This window comes from Oncorhynchus tshawytscha, linkage group LG05, assembly GCF_018296145.1.
Source record: "Oncorhynchus tshawytscha isolate Ot180627B linkage group LG05, Otsh_v2.0, whole genome shotgun sequence".
Classification (NCBI taxonomy): domain Eukaryota; kingdom Metazoa; phylum Chordata; class Actinopteri; order Salmoniformes; family Salmonidae; genus Oncorhynchus; species Oncorhynchus tshawytscha.
In genome coordinates, this window is record NC_056433.1 from 65,776,486 (window position 1) to 65,793,192 (window position 16,707).

Consider the following 16,707-nt stretch of genomic DNA (forward strand, 5'->3'; position numbering starts at 1 on the left):
GGTGTTCCAGTTGTTGCCATAGTGTGTAATTGGCATTTGTCTCTTCATTTTCTGAGTTCTTTGCCTTTCCCCATGGTGATGAATGACAAATGGATTTGACATGTGTTACCTCATTTTTATACCCAGGTGAAACAGGAAGCCATGAAAGGCCACAATACAGTTCCTTAAACTGAGATGAATTTTAAAAAGTAGGATGTTAATGCAGTATAACGAAGTACTCTGAGAATCAGGAAGCAAGTTCACAAGAACACAAGAAACACAAACAGCGTACTAACACGATACAGAAACAATGACTGGGGAAGAAACCAAAGGGAGTGACATATGGGCAGGTAATCAAGGAGGTGATGGAGTCCAGGTGAGTATCATTATGCGCAGATGTGCGTAACGCTGGTAACACGTGTGCGCCATAACGAGCAGCCTGGTGACCTAGAAACCAGAGAGGGAGCCCAAGTGACAGTACCCCTTCCCCGACGCTCTGCCCTAGCCTCAGGACGCCGAATCCCGGGGATCAGGAGCGGACCGGTCACCTCTGATAAGGCTCGGGGACCTGTCGATCCGACTGAGGCGCGGGAGCATGAAGACCAAGAGCGCTGGAGAGAGAGCATACGTGACAGTACCCCCTCCCCGGCGCGTTCGGCTCCAGCCGCAGGACGCCAACCACAGGGACGATCCCGGGGATCGCCCCCGCTGAGGCGCAGAAACCTGACGAACAGGCTGAGGAGTGGGAGTGTGATGAGCCGGCTGAGGCACAGGAACCTGTTCAACCAGCTGAGGCATGGGAGCCCACCAGTGGTGGGCCGTCAGGGTCAGCAAGGCCTTCTCTGCTGGCCTAAACATCATCAGAATATTTTTAAAAAATTAAATATATTTTCCCACAAATATGTATTAAATTATTCCCCAGAGTAAGAGTTACACTCTTCATATCATAGCGTTCCTCTTGGTTGCACTGCTTCCAAACCCCAGGTTGAGATTTGGAGGGCTGGTCTTTATGTTAGATCTTTTATCCAATCATATTCAGCCATCATGTGTTGCCAGGGGTCTAAAATCTGCCCTCAGGCCTTCAGAATCAACAGTGCAGGCCTTGTAGCTTAAAGGGAATGGAAATTAAAATTGAGTGTCAACCAATCAGCTTTAGAGTTGGCTGCTGGCTGGCTCCAGTGTTACACAGGAGCCAGCTAGCAGGCGTAGTGCGTGCACGTCTTTTGATTGGATTACCAATATTGAGAGGCAGGTCCTATATGGGTTGGTCTCAGAACTAAGAAACTGATCAACGAATTAATTTGCGTACTACTAAGCTGTTTTTTTCAACCCACAATGGCGGAAGGAGAAGATATCGATTTGGTCGAGGATATAATTATAACGCCATTCTCAAGACAAACTTTTCAAGAAAAGTTAGACATTGTCAGGAGAGGTAGACGCCGACGCTACAATGCCTGTCACAGGCGGGAAAGGCGTTCGTTCGCCACTTTCAACTATGGGCGCTATCAATGACTCACAGGCTCCGAGAAGCACTGTAAACTGCTGGGAATGCCTATTATTTGCAAGTGATCGATTTGGTGTTTGGAGCCACACTGGCTTTGCAAACCTGAGTTGTCTAACCAAGGCAGCAATGAGACACCAAAGTACAGCTGGGCACTTACAAGCAATGGTGCTTTTGAAAACTTTTGGGGACACCCGAGTGGAACTACAGCTCAACGAACAAGCGCGCAGGGCAACAAAGCTGCACAATGAAAAGGTATTGTACTCTTCCCCTGCAATTCTCTGAATACAAATGTCAATTTCAAGGTGACGCAATGCCTGGTTATACTGCGTTTCTGTCTAAATGTATAGTGTCTAGAGCCATGGCATCATAATGATGGTAATAAGAGGTGGATTCATTCGGGTGGGACTGTGTAGGACTTCACTGAAGTCCAGGCCCCAGAGCCACGGCACGCTACTGGAGCACACAAACCCACTGAGCCCTCCCAGGTAGCTCCGGCTCCAACACCCGGACCCGACATCACCTCAAACACAAAAACCAAACAACAAAAAAACACTCCCTGATGCTTCCCTTTGTTGAGTCGTCATTCTGTAACACGATGTACGTTGAGTCGGGAAGCAAGTTCAGGGAGTGAATACATTTAATAAATAAACACAACAAGAAACATGAACAGTGCACCAACATGATACAGAAAAAAATGACGACTGGGGAAAAAACCAAAGGGAGTGACATTTTAAAGGCAGGTAATCAAGGCGGTGATGGAGTCTAGGTGAGTGTTATTGTGCGCAGATGCCCGTAACCATTGTGCCAGGTGTGCGCCATAAGGAGCAGCCTGGTAACGTAGAGGCCAGAAAGGGAGCACACGTGACATGTATAGTACATTTTATTAATTTTAATTATAAGAATCATTAGGGGTGCCAACAATTTTGACACCTTTCTTTTTGGGATTTAAAAATAAACTTGTTAAATAAATCCATTATCTAAGCAATGGTTTTACTATAAAATAATGATTCCCCTCCCCATGCATACAAAAGGCCTACAGCTCGGTATTTTTTGCTCATCTTTATCAAGGGAGGCAATAATTCCAGATGTGACTGTACAGTGCATTCGGGAAAGTATTCAGACCCCTTCACTTTTTTCACATTTTGTTATGTTATAGCCTTATAGCCTTATTCGAACATTGATTAAAATACCCCAAAATGACAAGGAAGAAGCAGGTTTTTAGAATTTTAGTAAATGTATTAAAAATAAAAAAACAGAAATACCTTATTTACATAAGTATTCAGACCCTTTGCTATGGGAATCAAAATTGAGCTAAAGTGCATCTTGTTTCCATTGATCATCTGTGAGTTTCTACAACTTGATTGGAGTCCACCTGTGGTAAATTCAATTGATTGGACCATGATTTGTAAAGTCAGACACCTGTCTGTATAAGGTCCCACAGTTGACAGTGAATGTCAAAGCAAAAACCAAGCCATGAGGATTGTATCGAGGCACAGATCTGGGGAAGGGTACCAAAAAATGTCTGCAGCATTGAAAGTCCCCAAGAACACAGTGGCCTCCACAATTCTTAAATGGAATAAGTTTGGAGCCAAGACGCTTCCTAGAGCTGGCTGCCCGGCCAAACTGAGCAATTGGGGGAGAAGGGCCTTGGTCAGGGAGGTGACCAAGAACCCGATGGTCACTCTGACACATCTCCAGAGATCCTCTGTGGAGATTGGAGAACCTTCCAGAAGGACAACCATCTCTGCAGCACTCCACCAATAGGCCATTATGGTAGAGTGGCCAGGTGATAGCCACTCCTCAGTAAAAGGCACATGATAGACCGCTTGGAGTTTGCCAGAAGGCACATAAAGGACTCAGACCATAAGAAACAAGATCCTTTGATCTAATTGAACTCTTTGGCCTGAATGCCAAGAGTCACATTTGGAGGGAATCTGGCACCATCCTACAGTGAAGCATGGTGGTGGCAGCATCATGCTGTATTTTTCAGTGACGGTGACTGGGAGACCAGTCAGGATCGAGGGAAAGATGAACGGAGCAAACTACAGAGAGATCCTTGATGAAAATCTGCTCCAGAGTGCTCAGGACCTCAGACTGGGGTGAAGGTTCACCTTCCAAAATGATAACAACCATAAGCACACAGCCAAGACAACACAGAAGCCATGGATTACAAGCAACATCTGCACTGAGCTAAAGGGTAGAGCTGCCGCTTTCAAGGACCGGGACGCTAACCCGGACCTGTATAAGAAATCCCGCAATGCCCTCAGACGAACCACCAAACCAGCAAAGCATCCATACAGGACTAAGATTGAATTGTACTATACCGGCTCCGACACTCGTAGGATGTGGCAGGGCTTGCAAACTATTACAGACTAGAAAGAGAAGCACAGCCGTGATATACCCAGTGACACGAGCCAACCAGACGAGCTAAATTACTTCTATGCCTGCTTCGAGGCAAGCAACACTGAAGCATGCATGAGAGCATCAGCTGTGCTGGACGACTGTGTGATCACACTCTCCGTAGCCAATGTGACTAAGACCTTTAAACAGGTCAACATTCACAAGGCCGCAGGCCAGACAGATTACCAGGACGTGTACTCCGAGTATGCGCTGACCAACTGGCAGGCGGCTGCCGACTGACTGATCTACAAATCACCTTGCATCAACTACTCATTATTTGTTGATCCGTCAGTGAGTCACAATTTACCCATGATATATTAGTTTTGATGCTCTCAAACACAACCATTAAGTGTGACACCCCATTCCCTCGCTTTTTTCTGATCTGGGAGAGGACACTCTGGACTACTTATTGTCCATTTTTTTTCAATGGTAAACGGCAGGTTAAGGTTAGGAAAAGGGTTAAGGTTAGCTGAAATGCTAAAAAGTAATTTGTTAATTTGACAAAAGCTGGATCAACATTAGTTATCCACCATCTTTGCTTCTGTTTGCCCTGAAAATCGGATGTGGGAACTCCGCTCAGGCATTTATTTTACACCTGCTTCGTCGTGAGTAAAAAGGTATTCTATGACAAAACAGTATGCTGGTTCAGTGTGCTATCTGACCACAGGGGGGAGCCTGTTGCCTGTTTCAGGTATCCAGTATCTAGTATCCACCCCCATTGCTTCCAGCCAGGGGTTTGGAGCCAAGGGAATGAGTCACAAAGAAAATATGAGTTCATGCCACCATTTAAAGGTGGTGATTTTTCCAACTCTGTTTCTTCCTGATTACAGAAGTGCTCTCCCATTCTCTTTGATGAAGTCCATGACAATGATATGAAGACCCATGATGATATACTCTGTTTCTATGCTTGCTCTTCAATAGTGTGGGTGTGAGTGGGATTGAATGGAGAGTGGAACTAAGGGTAGTACAGTGGTGCTGTGTGATACTGATATCTGACAAAGTGCCATCTGGCACTCCTCCTCCCCAAAATAAACACATTCTGAAATGTAATTAATTCTCCTTAAAGTGTACCCTAATTTTATAAGGGAAACACAAAATTCATATGGCACAAAGATTCTGTCTCCTTGACAACAGTAACCTGGCAATGATCACTCTACATACAATAAATCCTGGCTCCATTCTCCATCGCCTCAATCCTTCTATTTTATGCCTTTTCTAAGTTTAGTCTTTCTCTGGCCCTTTCTCTACCGCCTCTCTGTATCCCCATGGATACAAGATTGTCTGGATACTAAAAAAAGCAAGTGAATCGTCAAAATCTGAATCACTGTGAAAACCATGTTATATCAGGGCTGCTACTGTGATTGCTCTCTTGCACTTGCAAAAAGCATGCAATTAAGTTTCTGGGCTTTGAAGTATCACAACACACAGAGATACATGACCAGATAAAAAGAGTCACTTTCCTTTCTCATGACTTCTCAGAGTATTTTATTTGGCCCTCAATGAAATCACATGGGAATGAAGATGGAGAATCAGTCAAACTACTGCAGTATGATGCTTAGGGTTGTATTTACAGGGGTTCAACAGCTAATTCTCTATTCTCTATGGTTCTCTACTACAACATTTCTACATGAATCAACCCAGATACGTCCATCGCTCCTTTAATGCCATTCTCTCTTCCTGGTCTTCTCTGCTTCATCCACGTGTCATCCCCATTACTGTATCCTCCTCTCATCACTCACTTTTACATTCACTTTTCTCTTCACCATAATTTACCTCTGAACACCTCTCTCTATTTTGCAATTGCTTACATTCTATTTCCCTCTTGCTCGCTCTCTAGCCACCCCTCTCTCTTTCTATACATCCCTCATTCTATCCTTCCCTCATCCCTGATCACAGGGCTCCCAGGTCATGGCAGGAGCGGGACTTCTGTCTGAAGAACTTGCCCCCGTCTCGTTCCCTCTCACGGGGGTAGCGTGGGACCAGGCTAGCAAGGAAACGCTTGGCCCGGTGGGTGATGCTCTCCAGGCCGCCAGCCATGTCGTGCCCATAGGCCCCTGGGGGCACCGGACTGAGGCCTCTGGCTAACCTCACAGCAGACTCCAGGAGCTCCACTGTGCGGTGGTCCAGAGAGGTTGACATTTCCACATACAGACAGTCAAACAGAGTAGCACTGGTGAAGGCTTCTGAGAGAGAGAGAGAGCGAGAGAGAATAAGCACAGTTGTCAGTGGTAAACGCATTACCCATTTAGGATGAGGGCATTGCGGATGAGATTGGGTACACGGTGATGTGCTGTTGTCACAGGTTCATCCATATTAGTTACATGTTGAAGCACCTCTTATTCTCTTATTGTGCTGTGACTCAGGCCAGCTCCCCTCTGGTTGACCTCAGGAACACTACAATATAAACATCCCTGCCTCTCTGGATTTTTTTTTGTCATTACTGACTACTTTCCCTAGGACAAACACAAACACATAATTGAATGCATTTATTCAAAAGATGGAAAAAGCACATATTAAAGAGTGCAAGAGTGCAACACAGAAATCACGGGGAATGAGAAGCCAGATGATGAAAGATGATGAGAAGCAATTGCCCAAATTTGTCTTAATTAAAATCTTATTTGTTAGAGAGATAAAATTATCCCTGACAGCAGAGGAAGAGAGAACCAGTATAGTTCATGTTTTTTTCTTCCGTGCATGCTCGTTCAGCTATATTATAAAGCGAGAAGGAAGTGAGTTTTCACCCAGTTCCTGTGAAAGTAATTATGCAGAAAGCCATGCTCTGCTCTCTGCCTCATAATAAGTCAAAGGCCACACGGATCTGAGGTTACACAACACTCATAACATGATCCCAAAAACAGCCAGGCCTGAGGAGCTGCAATCTGGAGCAACACACATCACATAGACAGGTGGGGGTGAAAGAAAGTTTTGTGTTCATGTGTGTTATAGGTTGTGGTGACCATACAGCCAAGCTCAGGTGCGTCTTCTTAACACACCACACAGCCATATCCTCAGTTGATATGTACATCTAGATGAATAGATTAATGCATATTTTTATTTATTTTTGATTTTATATCACCTTTATTTAACCAGGTAGGCCAGTTGAGAACAAGTTCTCATTTACATGGCCAAGATAATGGCCAAGATAAAGCAAAGCAGTGCGACAAAAACAACACAGAGTTACACATGGGATAAACAAACATACAGTCAATAACACAATAGAAAAATCTGTATACAGTGTGTGCAGGAGGTAAGGAAATAAATAGGCCAATAGTGACGAAGTAATTACAATTTACACTGGAGTGATATATGTGCAGCGATCGGTAAGCTGCTCTGACAGCTGACGCTTAAAGTTAGTGAAGGAGATATGTCTCCAGCTTCAGTGATTTTTGAAATTCATTCCACTCACTGGCAGCAGAGAACTGGAAGGAAAGGCATCCAAAGGAGGTGTTGGCTTTGGGGATGACCAGTGAAATATACCTGCTGGAGCGTGTGCTACGGGTGGGTGTTGCTATGGTGACCAGTGAGCTGAGATAAGGAGGAGCTTTACCAAGCAAAGATTTATAGATGACCTGGATCCAGTGGGTATGTTCTTAGTATCTCATGCAAAGTTCTCAGCACGCACAGTCCCTTCCTCCCATACTCCCACACTGCACTGCAGCTGAAATGCTGTGCCACTTTCTGTCTATATTCCTATATTTCTCCCTTCACCGCAGTACCCTGCAGAGATACAGCATAAAACTCAACCTGTCGACACACTGGGTGGAGATGGCAGGCAGAGACATGGCAATGAGAGAAGAGAGCATCTATAGGAATAGATCATATGTAGGGAAAGGTATACACTATGGAATACTGCAGGTTAAGGTTGCAGCGACAAAGGGCGACCACTCTACCACTGTGCTGTAACAAAGAGAGGGCCAATCTGCCTCACCTTGAGCGCTGACCTCGCGCGAACGGACCAGGTCACTCTTGTTGCCCACGAGGATGATGGGAGTTTGTGGCTGCGTCTCCCTGAGGAGGAGGCGAAGTTGGGCGGTGCGGTGGAAACTACGCCTGTCCGTGACAGAGAACACCAAGACACACACCTCACACTGCAGAGCAGACAGGTCCTGAGAGAGAGAGGAAGAGAGATCACCACAACCATACCGCTTTACCTTCCATTTAGTCAGAAATTTTAATGAGAATAAACTTCTGTTTATATGTAATTATATGTCATTTATACCTGGCTCTAACATGGGTTCTGTGTCCTGATCTTGTCCACATTCTGATTATGCCCACATTTTCAGAAATGTGTATACTCATGGTATTAAAACGTGTCTCATATCCATCCACTGTGTCTGTATTGTGACCAGATTTCCTGGCCCTTCCCTTTAAGAAAATTATTTCACTGCTATATTTTCCAAACAATCTTTCATTATTTATTTTAAGACATACTGATGGCATATGTGAAGGGTGCCGCCTGTCAATGATTTTAGAGGGTGGGATAATGATGATTTAAATGTTTTCACTGTCCAGATCGGTCTACACTTGTACATCCAGACACAATGCATCTGACTACCTCAAGAGGTGGTCAAGAAGATCTGATCACAATCAGATCACAGTGCCTGTTTAATTGTCTACACCCTATCAAAAAATGTGAGCACAATCAGAATGTGGACAAGATCATGCCAAAGGACGCATGTTCTAACCAGGTAGAAACTCGGGCTGGGAATTGCCAGGGACCTCATGATACAAAATTATCACGATACTTAGGTGTCGATACTATACATATTGCTGTTCTCAAGATTCTATAAGTATTGCGATTCGATACTGTACCGGCTGTTGGAAGGAGAGGACCAAGATGCAGCGTGGTACGTGTTCATACTTTTATTTAAACTGAACACTGAATTAACAAAAATAACAAAGAGAACGAACAAAACGGAAACAGTTCTGTCTGGTGCAGACACAAAAACAGAAAACAACTACCCACAAAAACCCAGTGTTACAGGGTTCTTCTGTTGAAGGAGAGGCGGACCAATACGCAGCGTGGTTGAAGTTCATGTTTTTTTTAATAAGAAAAACTATACATGAACAAACTACAAAACAATAAATGTGAAAACCCAAAACCAGTCCTGTGTCGTACAAACACTGACACAGGAGACAATCACCCACACAACCCAACACCAAACAGGCTACCTAAATATGGTTCCCAATCAGAGACAATGACTAACACCTGCCTCTGATTGAGAACCATATCAGGCCAAACACAGAAACAGACAAACTAGACACACAACATAGAATGCCCACTCAGATCACACCCTGACCAAACAAAACATAGAACATACAAAGCAAACTATGGTCAGGGTGTGACAGTACCCCCCCCCCCCTATTGGGGAGGGTCTGGGTGGGCATCTGTCCGCGGTGGCGGCTCTGGTGCTGGACGTGGCCCCCACTTCACCATAGTCTTAGTCCGCCCCATTGTCCGCTTCCGTGGCCTCCTAACCACGGCGGCCCTTCTAAATGAACCCACTGGACTGAGGGGCAGCTCGGGACAGAGGGGCAGCTCGGGACAGACTGATGACTCTGGCAGATCCTGGCTGCTCTGGCAGATCCTGGCTGACTGGCTGCTCCATGCAGACTGGCGGCTCTGGCTGCTCCATGCAGACTGGCGGCTCTGGCTGCTCCATGCAGACTGGCGGCTCTGGCTGCTCCATGCAGACTGGCGGCTCTGGCTGCTCCATGCAGACTGGCGGCTCTGGCAGCTCCTTGCAGACTGGCGGCTCTGGCAGCTCCTTGCAGACTGGCAGCTCCTTGCAGACTGGCAGCTCCTTGCAGACTGGCAGCTCCTTGCAGACTGACAGCTCCTTGCAGACTGACAGCTCCTTGCAGACTGACAGCTCCTTGCAGACTGACAGCTCTGGCAGCGCTGGACAGGCGGGAGACTCCGGCAGCGCTGGCGAGGAGGAAGGCTCCGGCAACGCTGTAGAGGAGGAAGGCTCCGGCAGCGCTGGACAGGCGGGAGGCTCCGGCAGCGCTGGACAGGAGGAAGGCTCCAGCAGGGCTGGACAGGCGGGAGCACCTGTAGGGATGAGACTGAGAGACAGCCTGGTGCGGGGGCCTGCCACCGGAGGGCTGGTGCTTGGAGGTGGTACCGGATAGACCTGACCGTGCAGGTGCACTGGAGCTCTTGAGCACCGAGCCTGCCCAACCTTACCTGGTTGAATGCTCCCGGTCGCCCTGCCAGTGCGGCGAGGTGGAATAGCGCGCGATGGACTATGCAGGCGAACCGGGGACACCATGCGCAAGGCTGGTGCCATGTAAGCCGGTCAAAGGAGACGCACTGGAGACCAGATGCGTAGAGCCGGCTTCATGGCACTTGGCTCGATGCCAACTCTAGCCCGGCCGATACGCGGAGCTGGAATGTACCGCACCGGGCTATGCACCCGCACTGGGGACACCGTGCGCTCCACAGCATAACACTGTGCCTGCCCGGTCTCTCTAGCCCCCCGGTAAGCAAAGGAAGTTGGCGCAGGTCTCCTACCTGGCTTTGCCACACTTTCTGTGTGCCCCCCCCCAATACATTTTTGGGGCTGACTCTCGGGCTTCCATCCACGGCGCCGTGCTGCCTCCTCATACCAGCGCCTCTCCGCCTTCGCCGCCTCCAGCTCTTCTTTGGGGCTGTGATATTCTCCAGGCTGTGCCCAGGGTCCTTTTCCATCCAACTCATCCTCCCATGTCCAGTACTCGCACTGCTCCTGCTACCGCTGCCTGTCACCACGCCGCTTGGTCCTGTTGTGGTGGGTGATTCTGTTACGGGGTTCTTCTGTCGAAGGAGAGCCGGACCAATACGCAGCGTGGTTGAAGTTCATGTTTTTTTAATAAGAAAAACTATACATGAACAAACTACAAAACAATAAATGTGAAAACCCGAAACCAGTCCCGTGTGGTACAAACACTGACACAGGAGACAATCACCCACAAAACCCAACACCAAATAGGCTACCTAAATATGGTTCCCAATCAGAGACAATGACTAACACCTGCCTCTGATTGAGAACCATATCAGGCCAAACACAGAAACAGACAAACTAGACACACAACCTAGAATGCCCACTCAGATCACACCCTGACCAAACAAAACATAGAACATACAAAGCAAACTATGGTCAGGGTGTGACACCCAGTGGGAAAAAGCTACCTAAGTATGGTTCTCAATCAGAGACAACGATAGACATCTGCCTCTGATTGAGAACCACACCAGCCAAACAACAAAGAAATACAAAACATAAAAAATGAACATAGAATGCCCACCCTAGTCACACCCTGGCCTAACCAAAATAGAGAATAAAAGCCTCTCTATGGCCAGGGCGTGACAGATACTGTGATTTAATTCTGATTCGATGTTCCAAACATATTGCTCACCATATGTCCACTGCAGAGGGACAAAAGAGAGCCATGAGAAAATGAGTTTTGATATGTAAATAGCTCGACCCCCCCCATTACAAAGGGTCTACATAAGTCACCAAGTGAAGAGGTAGAGGGAGGCAGCTCTTCCCTCCCTAAAAATCTTTCTTTATGTGGTTTGTGTCAACATTTTCCCACTGCTGTGCTGAGAGCCTTTTAAATGACAGTCAGTAAGAACATGTAATTATAACTCTGGCATGATGAGTGCTCTATGACAGACAGAGTCATATCAAAGAGTGTGTGTACTTGTGTTTTTTTAACATTTCAAACAAACGATTGTTCTGGTGGTATGCAGTGAAAGCCTGCTGCCTGCAGCAGTCAAGAGTGAAAGTGAAGCCCTGTGCTCTTTCATTCTATGATTCCCTGCTGCCTAGAGACAAATTACCATACCACACCAACTGGGAACCACGTCAATTACTGATGACACACACAGAGAATACAATGAGACACACACACAAACACACACACTGGATACCCTTTGAGTGAATCCTTCATAAGTCACTGAAAACGCTTCAGGGACACTGTGTGAGCAAAGCTACATTTGATTTCTAAAATCGGAATTCAAGATTTCACTCTTGAGACTGCATCAAAAGGTTAACTCAAACTCTTCTGAACAGATGAGACAGAGCAGCATCACCAAGATCAGTATCTCCTAAAAGACAACCAAAGAACGTCAGTGATCCACTTACAGATGTAGGATCTTACTGTTTTTTTCAATCACTGCACATTGTATATTTCCAAAGTTCTGAAGTACACAACTCTAAACGGATAGCACTTGTAATCCCCCTATTTTATAGGGGTTTCACACATCTTTCACCCCTGAGTCATTCATGGATAATCTAAGTTTTCTGTGATATACCATGAGAACATTTTGCTTAGTCACCAATACTGTACATCAGATAATGATAGGCTCCATTTAGTCATTTTAACTACCATTTAATCCAATAGCAAGAAAGAATATTAGCGGGTAAATATCATTTTCCATACAGTATTTGACTAGAACTTGACATGCACAATTATTTTATCATTTGTATCCAATTGCATGTTGTGAGAATGTTGAGAAATATGTCAGTCTTACAGTTTCATTAACCTTATACAGTACATACAGTACCAGTCAAAAGTTTGGACACACCTACTCATTCACTATTATTATTCTACAATGTAGAAATTATTCTACAAAGTAGAAAATAGTACAAATAAAGAAAAACCCTGGAATGAGTGGGTGTGTTCAAAATTTTGACTGGTACTGTACATAGGGCTAATCATCAGAAATAGGGTATTGTACATCAGTTCACTACTGTAAAAATGTAGCACAGTGTTGTATGCCATTTCTGCCCCATGCATCATTTTAGAAGATCACCTTTTCTACGTGACTTGTAAACTGATACAGTATCGCCTGTCTCTCTGTTTGAAATTCATTAGCTTACAGTGCATCAATGAAATTCATATCAATGAAAGTCAGATAATGATTTGAATGTTGTTATATACAAGTTACAACCCAGGTATTTCAGCAGTGCATTGTATACTGCACTATAATTCCAAATGGTAGCACATAGAGTGACTCTTTCCACTTTGTCCTATTGATGCAGAGTGGCTGATGGAGAATGATTATTTAGTATTTACAGCCACATCCATACATAAATTGATGTAAAATGTATAAGATAAAATATAGAAATTGACAGTGTTCAGCAGTTAGCAAACTATATATGTTAACTAGGCACTACATGGTTCAGTAGTTATCAGTTTTGAACAGTTTAATTAAGTGATAGATAATTGTATTGTTAAAAAATGCAGGAAAATCCTATAAAAAGTCAAGTGAATATTGAAAAGCAGATACTTAGATTGAAAATGCATCCGAATTGAAGAGGGATTTGGTGCAGTGAACAAGTGACTGTGAATTTATTTGTTGTACTCAGTAAATTGAAATGTGCTTAAAGTTTTGAAACATGAGCCATTTTGATGATCTGTTTTGATGTTCATGCTTAGAGTTATGAAAATGTACCACATACTTGTGAAAATTGCACCAAAGTGATAAAAAAACACTGTAATTTGATCACCCTGTTATTGCAGGAACTCCGAACCTGTAGTGTAATCAAGGTTGAAAAAGGCTTCTAAAGTTTGTAATCATTTGCCCTAACAAAAATGTATCAACCCCTTCAAAAATGTCCATTAATTATAATCCACCCAATAATTCACATTTAGCTGATTAAGGTAAACGAAAAGGAAAGATACAACTTCACAAACTCTTGTGATTCCAGACTGGAGACCTCCTACAGAGAGATAATTTTGCAATACCCAACCTCCAGCTGAGTTAGAAAAAGCAGAAGGAAAAAAATGTCCCCAGTATGTCTGCTCAGGTCCCTCCCTCACCAGTGGTGGAAAAAGTACCCAATTGTCATACTTGAGTAAAAGTAAAGATACCTTAACAGGAAATTACTCAAGTAAAAGTGAAAGTCACTCAGTAAAATATTACTTGAGTAAAAGTCTAAAAGTATTTGGTTTTAAATATACATAAGTATCAAAAGTAAATGTCATTGCAAAAATGTACTTAAGTATCAAAAGTAAAAGTAAAGTATAAATCATTTAAAATTCCTTATATTAAGCAAACCAGATGGCACAATTGTTCGTGTTTTTTATTTATTTATGGATAGCCATAGGTATATCCAACACTCAGACATCATTCAGAAACAAAGCATTTGTGTTAAGTGAGTCAGCTGGATCAGAAGCTGTAGAGATTACCAGGGATGTACTCTTGATAAGTGTCTGAATTTGACAATTTCTTACCTGCTAAGCATTCAAAATGTAACGAGTACTTTTGGGTGTCTGTGAAAATGTAAGGAGTAAAAAGTACATCATTTTCTTTTGGAATGTAGTGAAGTAAAGGTAAACATTTTCAAAAATATAAATAGTAAAGTAAAGTACAGATACCCAAAAAAAACTACTTAAGTAGTACTTTAAAGTATTTTTACTTAAATACTTTACACCACTGTCCCTCACACATCCATGAACACATGTGTTTGAAGCACGCTCAGGAGAAACAGAGGTAATCCTGTGGAAAATAACCTGATAATAGGCTTCCTTTCCAGCCAATCACAGACTCCCACAGGGGAATGTCATATTTCCACTGCTTGATCAAAGACAAGGAGATCGGGCAACACTTTATGACTAAACATGAGAAAAACTACACCAAAACCCCCACATTAAAAGTTAACCCATGAGATAAGACAGGGGAGGAGGGTAAAGGAGTGGAAAGAGAAGGCTGGGGTAGAGTAGGGCCACAGAGATGTAGTTTGGCTCACCTGCCTCCAGTTGTCGTAGATAAGGATGGTGCAGTCCTCGTCGTCCACGGTAACAGTACGTACATAGCCCTCTCCTGAGGGAGAGACATAAGCAGGCAAGTTTCAGGTGGGAGATGAGGAGAAGAAGGCTTTTAGCTTATGTTAATTTACAAGACATACACATTGCTGGGATGTTATGCATTGCACACGCTCTACCTGTTAGTATCATAGGCCTATTTTTGTTGAAACACTGTCCAACATCCAAACACCAATCAATGTACCTTCAGAATCCACAGAAGCAGTTCTATCTGAATCTCCAGCCAGGGCGATAGCAAGGCTTGACTTGCCCACCCCATTTTGCCCCAGCAGGGCAATTCGAAAGGGCCCTTCAGAGGGGGGTCTCCCCTCTGCCGCTGAGGCAATGGTCTCATCCTTCGCCGGGCTGAAACTGATTGGAGGAGGAGAAGGTCCAGCCAACCCTGATGTCCAATCACAATCATCATGGACTGCTTCCTCTCGTCTGAGCTGGTGTTTGATTGGCACAGGGGTACTTCCTCTGCGTAAAGGTGGGGCACTGGACAGAGTCATACTGTCACACTAAAAGAGAGACAAATAAATAAATATACACATTACATTCACATACAACATGGACCAACAAGATTATGACTTTGTTCCACATTTCCATCAACATTCCACACTCTGTAGCAGTTTTCCACACAGACAGAAATGGTCAATTGTCTAGAAAGCAGGGAAGGTGTTGTGGCGTCCGTGTGCATGCCTGTGCTTCCCAATGAACTACCTTAACCTCATCTTTCTCCAGGAAGACTTGACACCAATTGGACTGTAATAGGGAGTGGGCTAGTCACTCTCTACCTGACATGTTATCACTTTCAGTGTGATCCTGAAATAGAATGCTCTTACATTACTGTATCCCCCTTTGTATCTATGACCCCCATTAACACCTGCACTGTCCCTGCCTGTCTCCCCCTCTCTATCTCACCATCTCCCTTTGTATTTTAATCTCTATATCTGTCTGTCTCTCGCTTCACAGAAACACACACATTAAGAGATGCAGAGAACCACTCAAGAACTACATGGTATGCCCATGACAAATTTGATGTTAGTGAAATCTAAAGCTCAAAAATAAATAAATAATCAAAACCCTTCTATTATGTCACCAGCACCTCCCACGTTTTGTCACTCACAGATGACAGATGTCTTGTGAGGCAACCGTTAGGCAAACTATGACATATTTGCATCGATATAAACAGTTAAAAAGCTACGTGCTACCCGGCACATTGTGTTTAAACATCCCCGCCTACCTTAGCCAGTGTTTCCTCGATATTGATAATGTCTATGAGCGCATCTGTCTGCATCTGCAATGTGAAATACACCGGTCAGAAATCGACTACCTACTCCCGAGCGTTTTCCCGCCCTCCCACTCATCTCACTCCCGCGCGCTCTACCTCAAAGCCACAGGATGATCTCACCTGGCACAAGACTCGCAGCACCAACAAAGTAAAAACGGTTCTCTCTCTCTCTTTTCCACTTTCTCTCTTTCTCTCTATTTCATGCGCGCTCAGAAACAAACATCACACGCACAGACTCAGAGGCTACACAGACAACACACTTCTCTCTCCCCCACAGTGTGCTTTCGTACAGTAAGTTAGGTCCTCCTGCAGTGTCTCTTCTGCATTATGACTCACTTACATGACGTGTAAATAAATGATCGTTGCCAGCTTTTTATTTTCTTAGACAAAATTGATTAGGCTATTGAATGTAAAGCTGCGTTGACTGGATTTTCCCTGTAGAGAAAATGTCATGTGGAGTCCATCTCTATAAAATGTTTGAATGCAGGAGCTACATGGGTCAGATAAAGCATAAATCATCATCTGTTGATAAGATGCTCATTTCACTCCACTAATTTCTATTTTGGATGCTGCAGATACTTGGAATAATAGGTGTACATTTCGGCACTAGGGTGCAGCAGAGTACAGTTTTGTCTTCCAGCACCTCTACCATGTATTGCCCTTTTGAGTGTGTGTTTGTGTGTGTGTGCGAGTGTATATACATGTTTGTGTCTTTGGGCACTCAAAGTACTGTACA

At 44.4% G+C, this 16,707-nt stretch overlaps 1 protein-coding gene across 2 annotated transcripts; it reads right to left on the reverse strand.

Moving 5' to 3' along the window:
* Window positions 1-5,353: 5,353 nt before the first annotated feature.
* On the reverse strand, window positions 5,354-16,245 carry LOC112251216 (GTP-binding protein REM 2-like). Of its 2 annotated transcripts, XM_024422072.2 has the most exons (6): window positions 16,092-16,245; window positions 15,924-15,977; window positions 14,883-15,198; window positions 14,623-14,696; window positions 7,812-7,989; window positions 5,354-6,066 (listed from the first exon to the last, which is right to left on the reverse strand). In XM_024422072.2, the coding sequence occupies exons 2-6, from the start codon at window positions 15,975-15,977 to the stop codon at window positions 5,774-5,776; spliced, it is 915 nt and encodes a 304-aa protein (XP_024277840.1). In that variant the 5' UTR covers window positions 16,092-16,245; the 3' UTR covers window positions 5,354-5,773. The 2 variants fall into 2 exon arrangements, with proteins under 2 accessions (XP_024277840.1, XP_024277841.1); XM_024422073.2 differs by lacking the exon at window positions 15,924-15,977.
* Window positions 16,246-16,707: the final 462 nt, after the last annotated feature.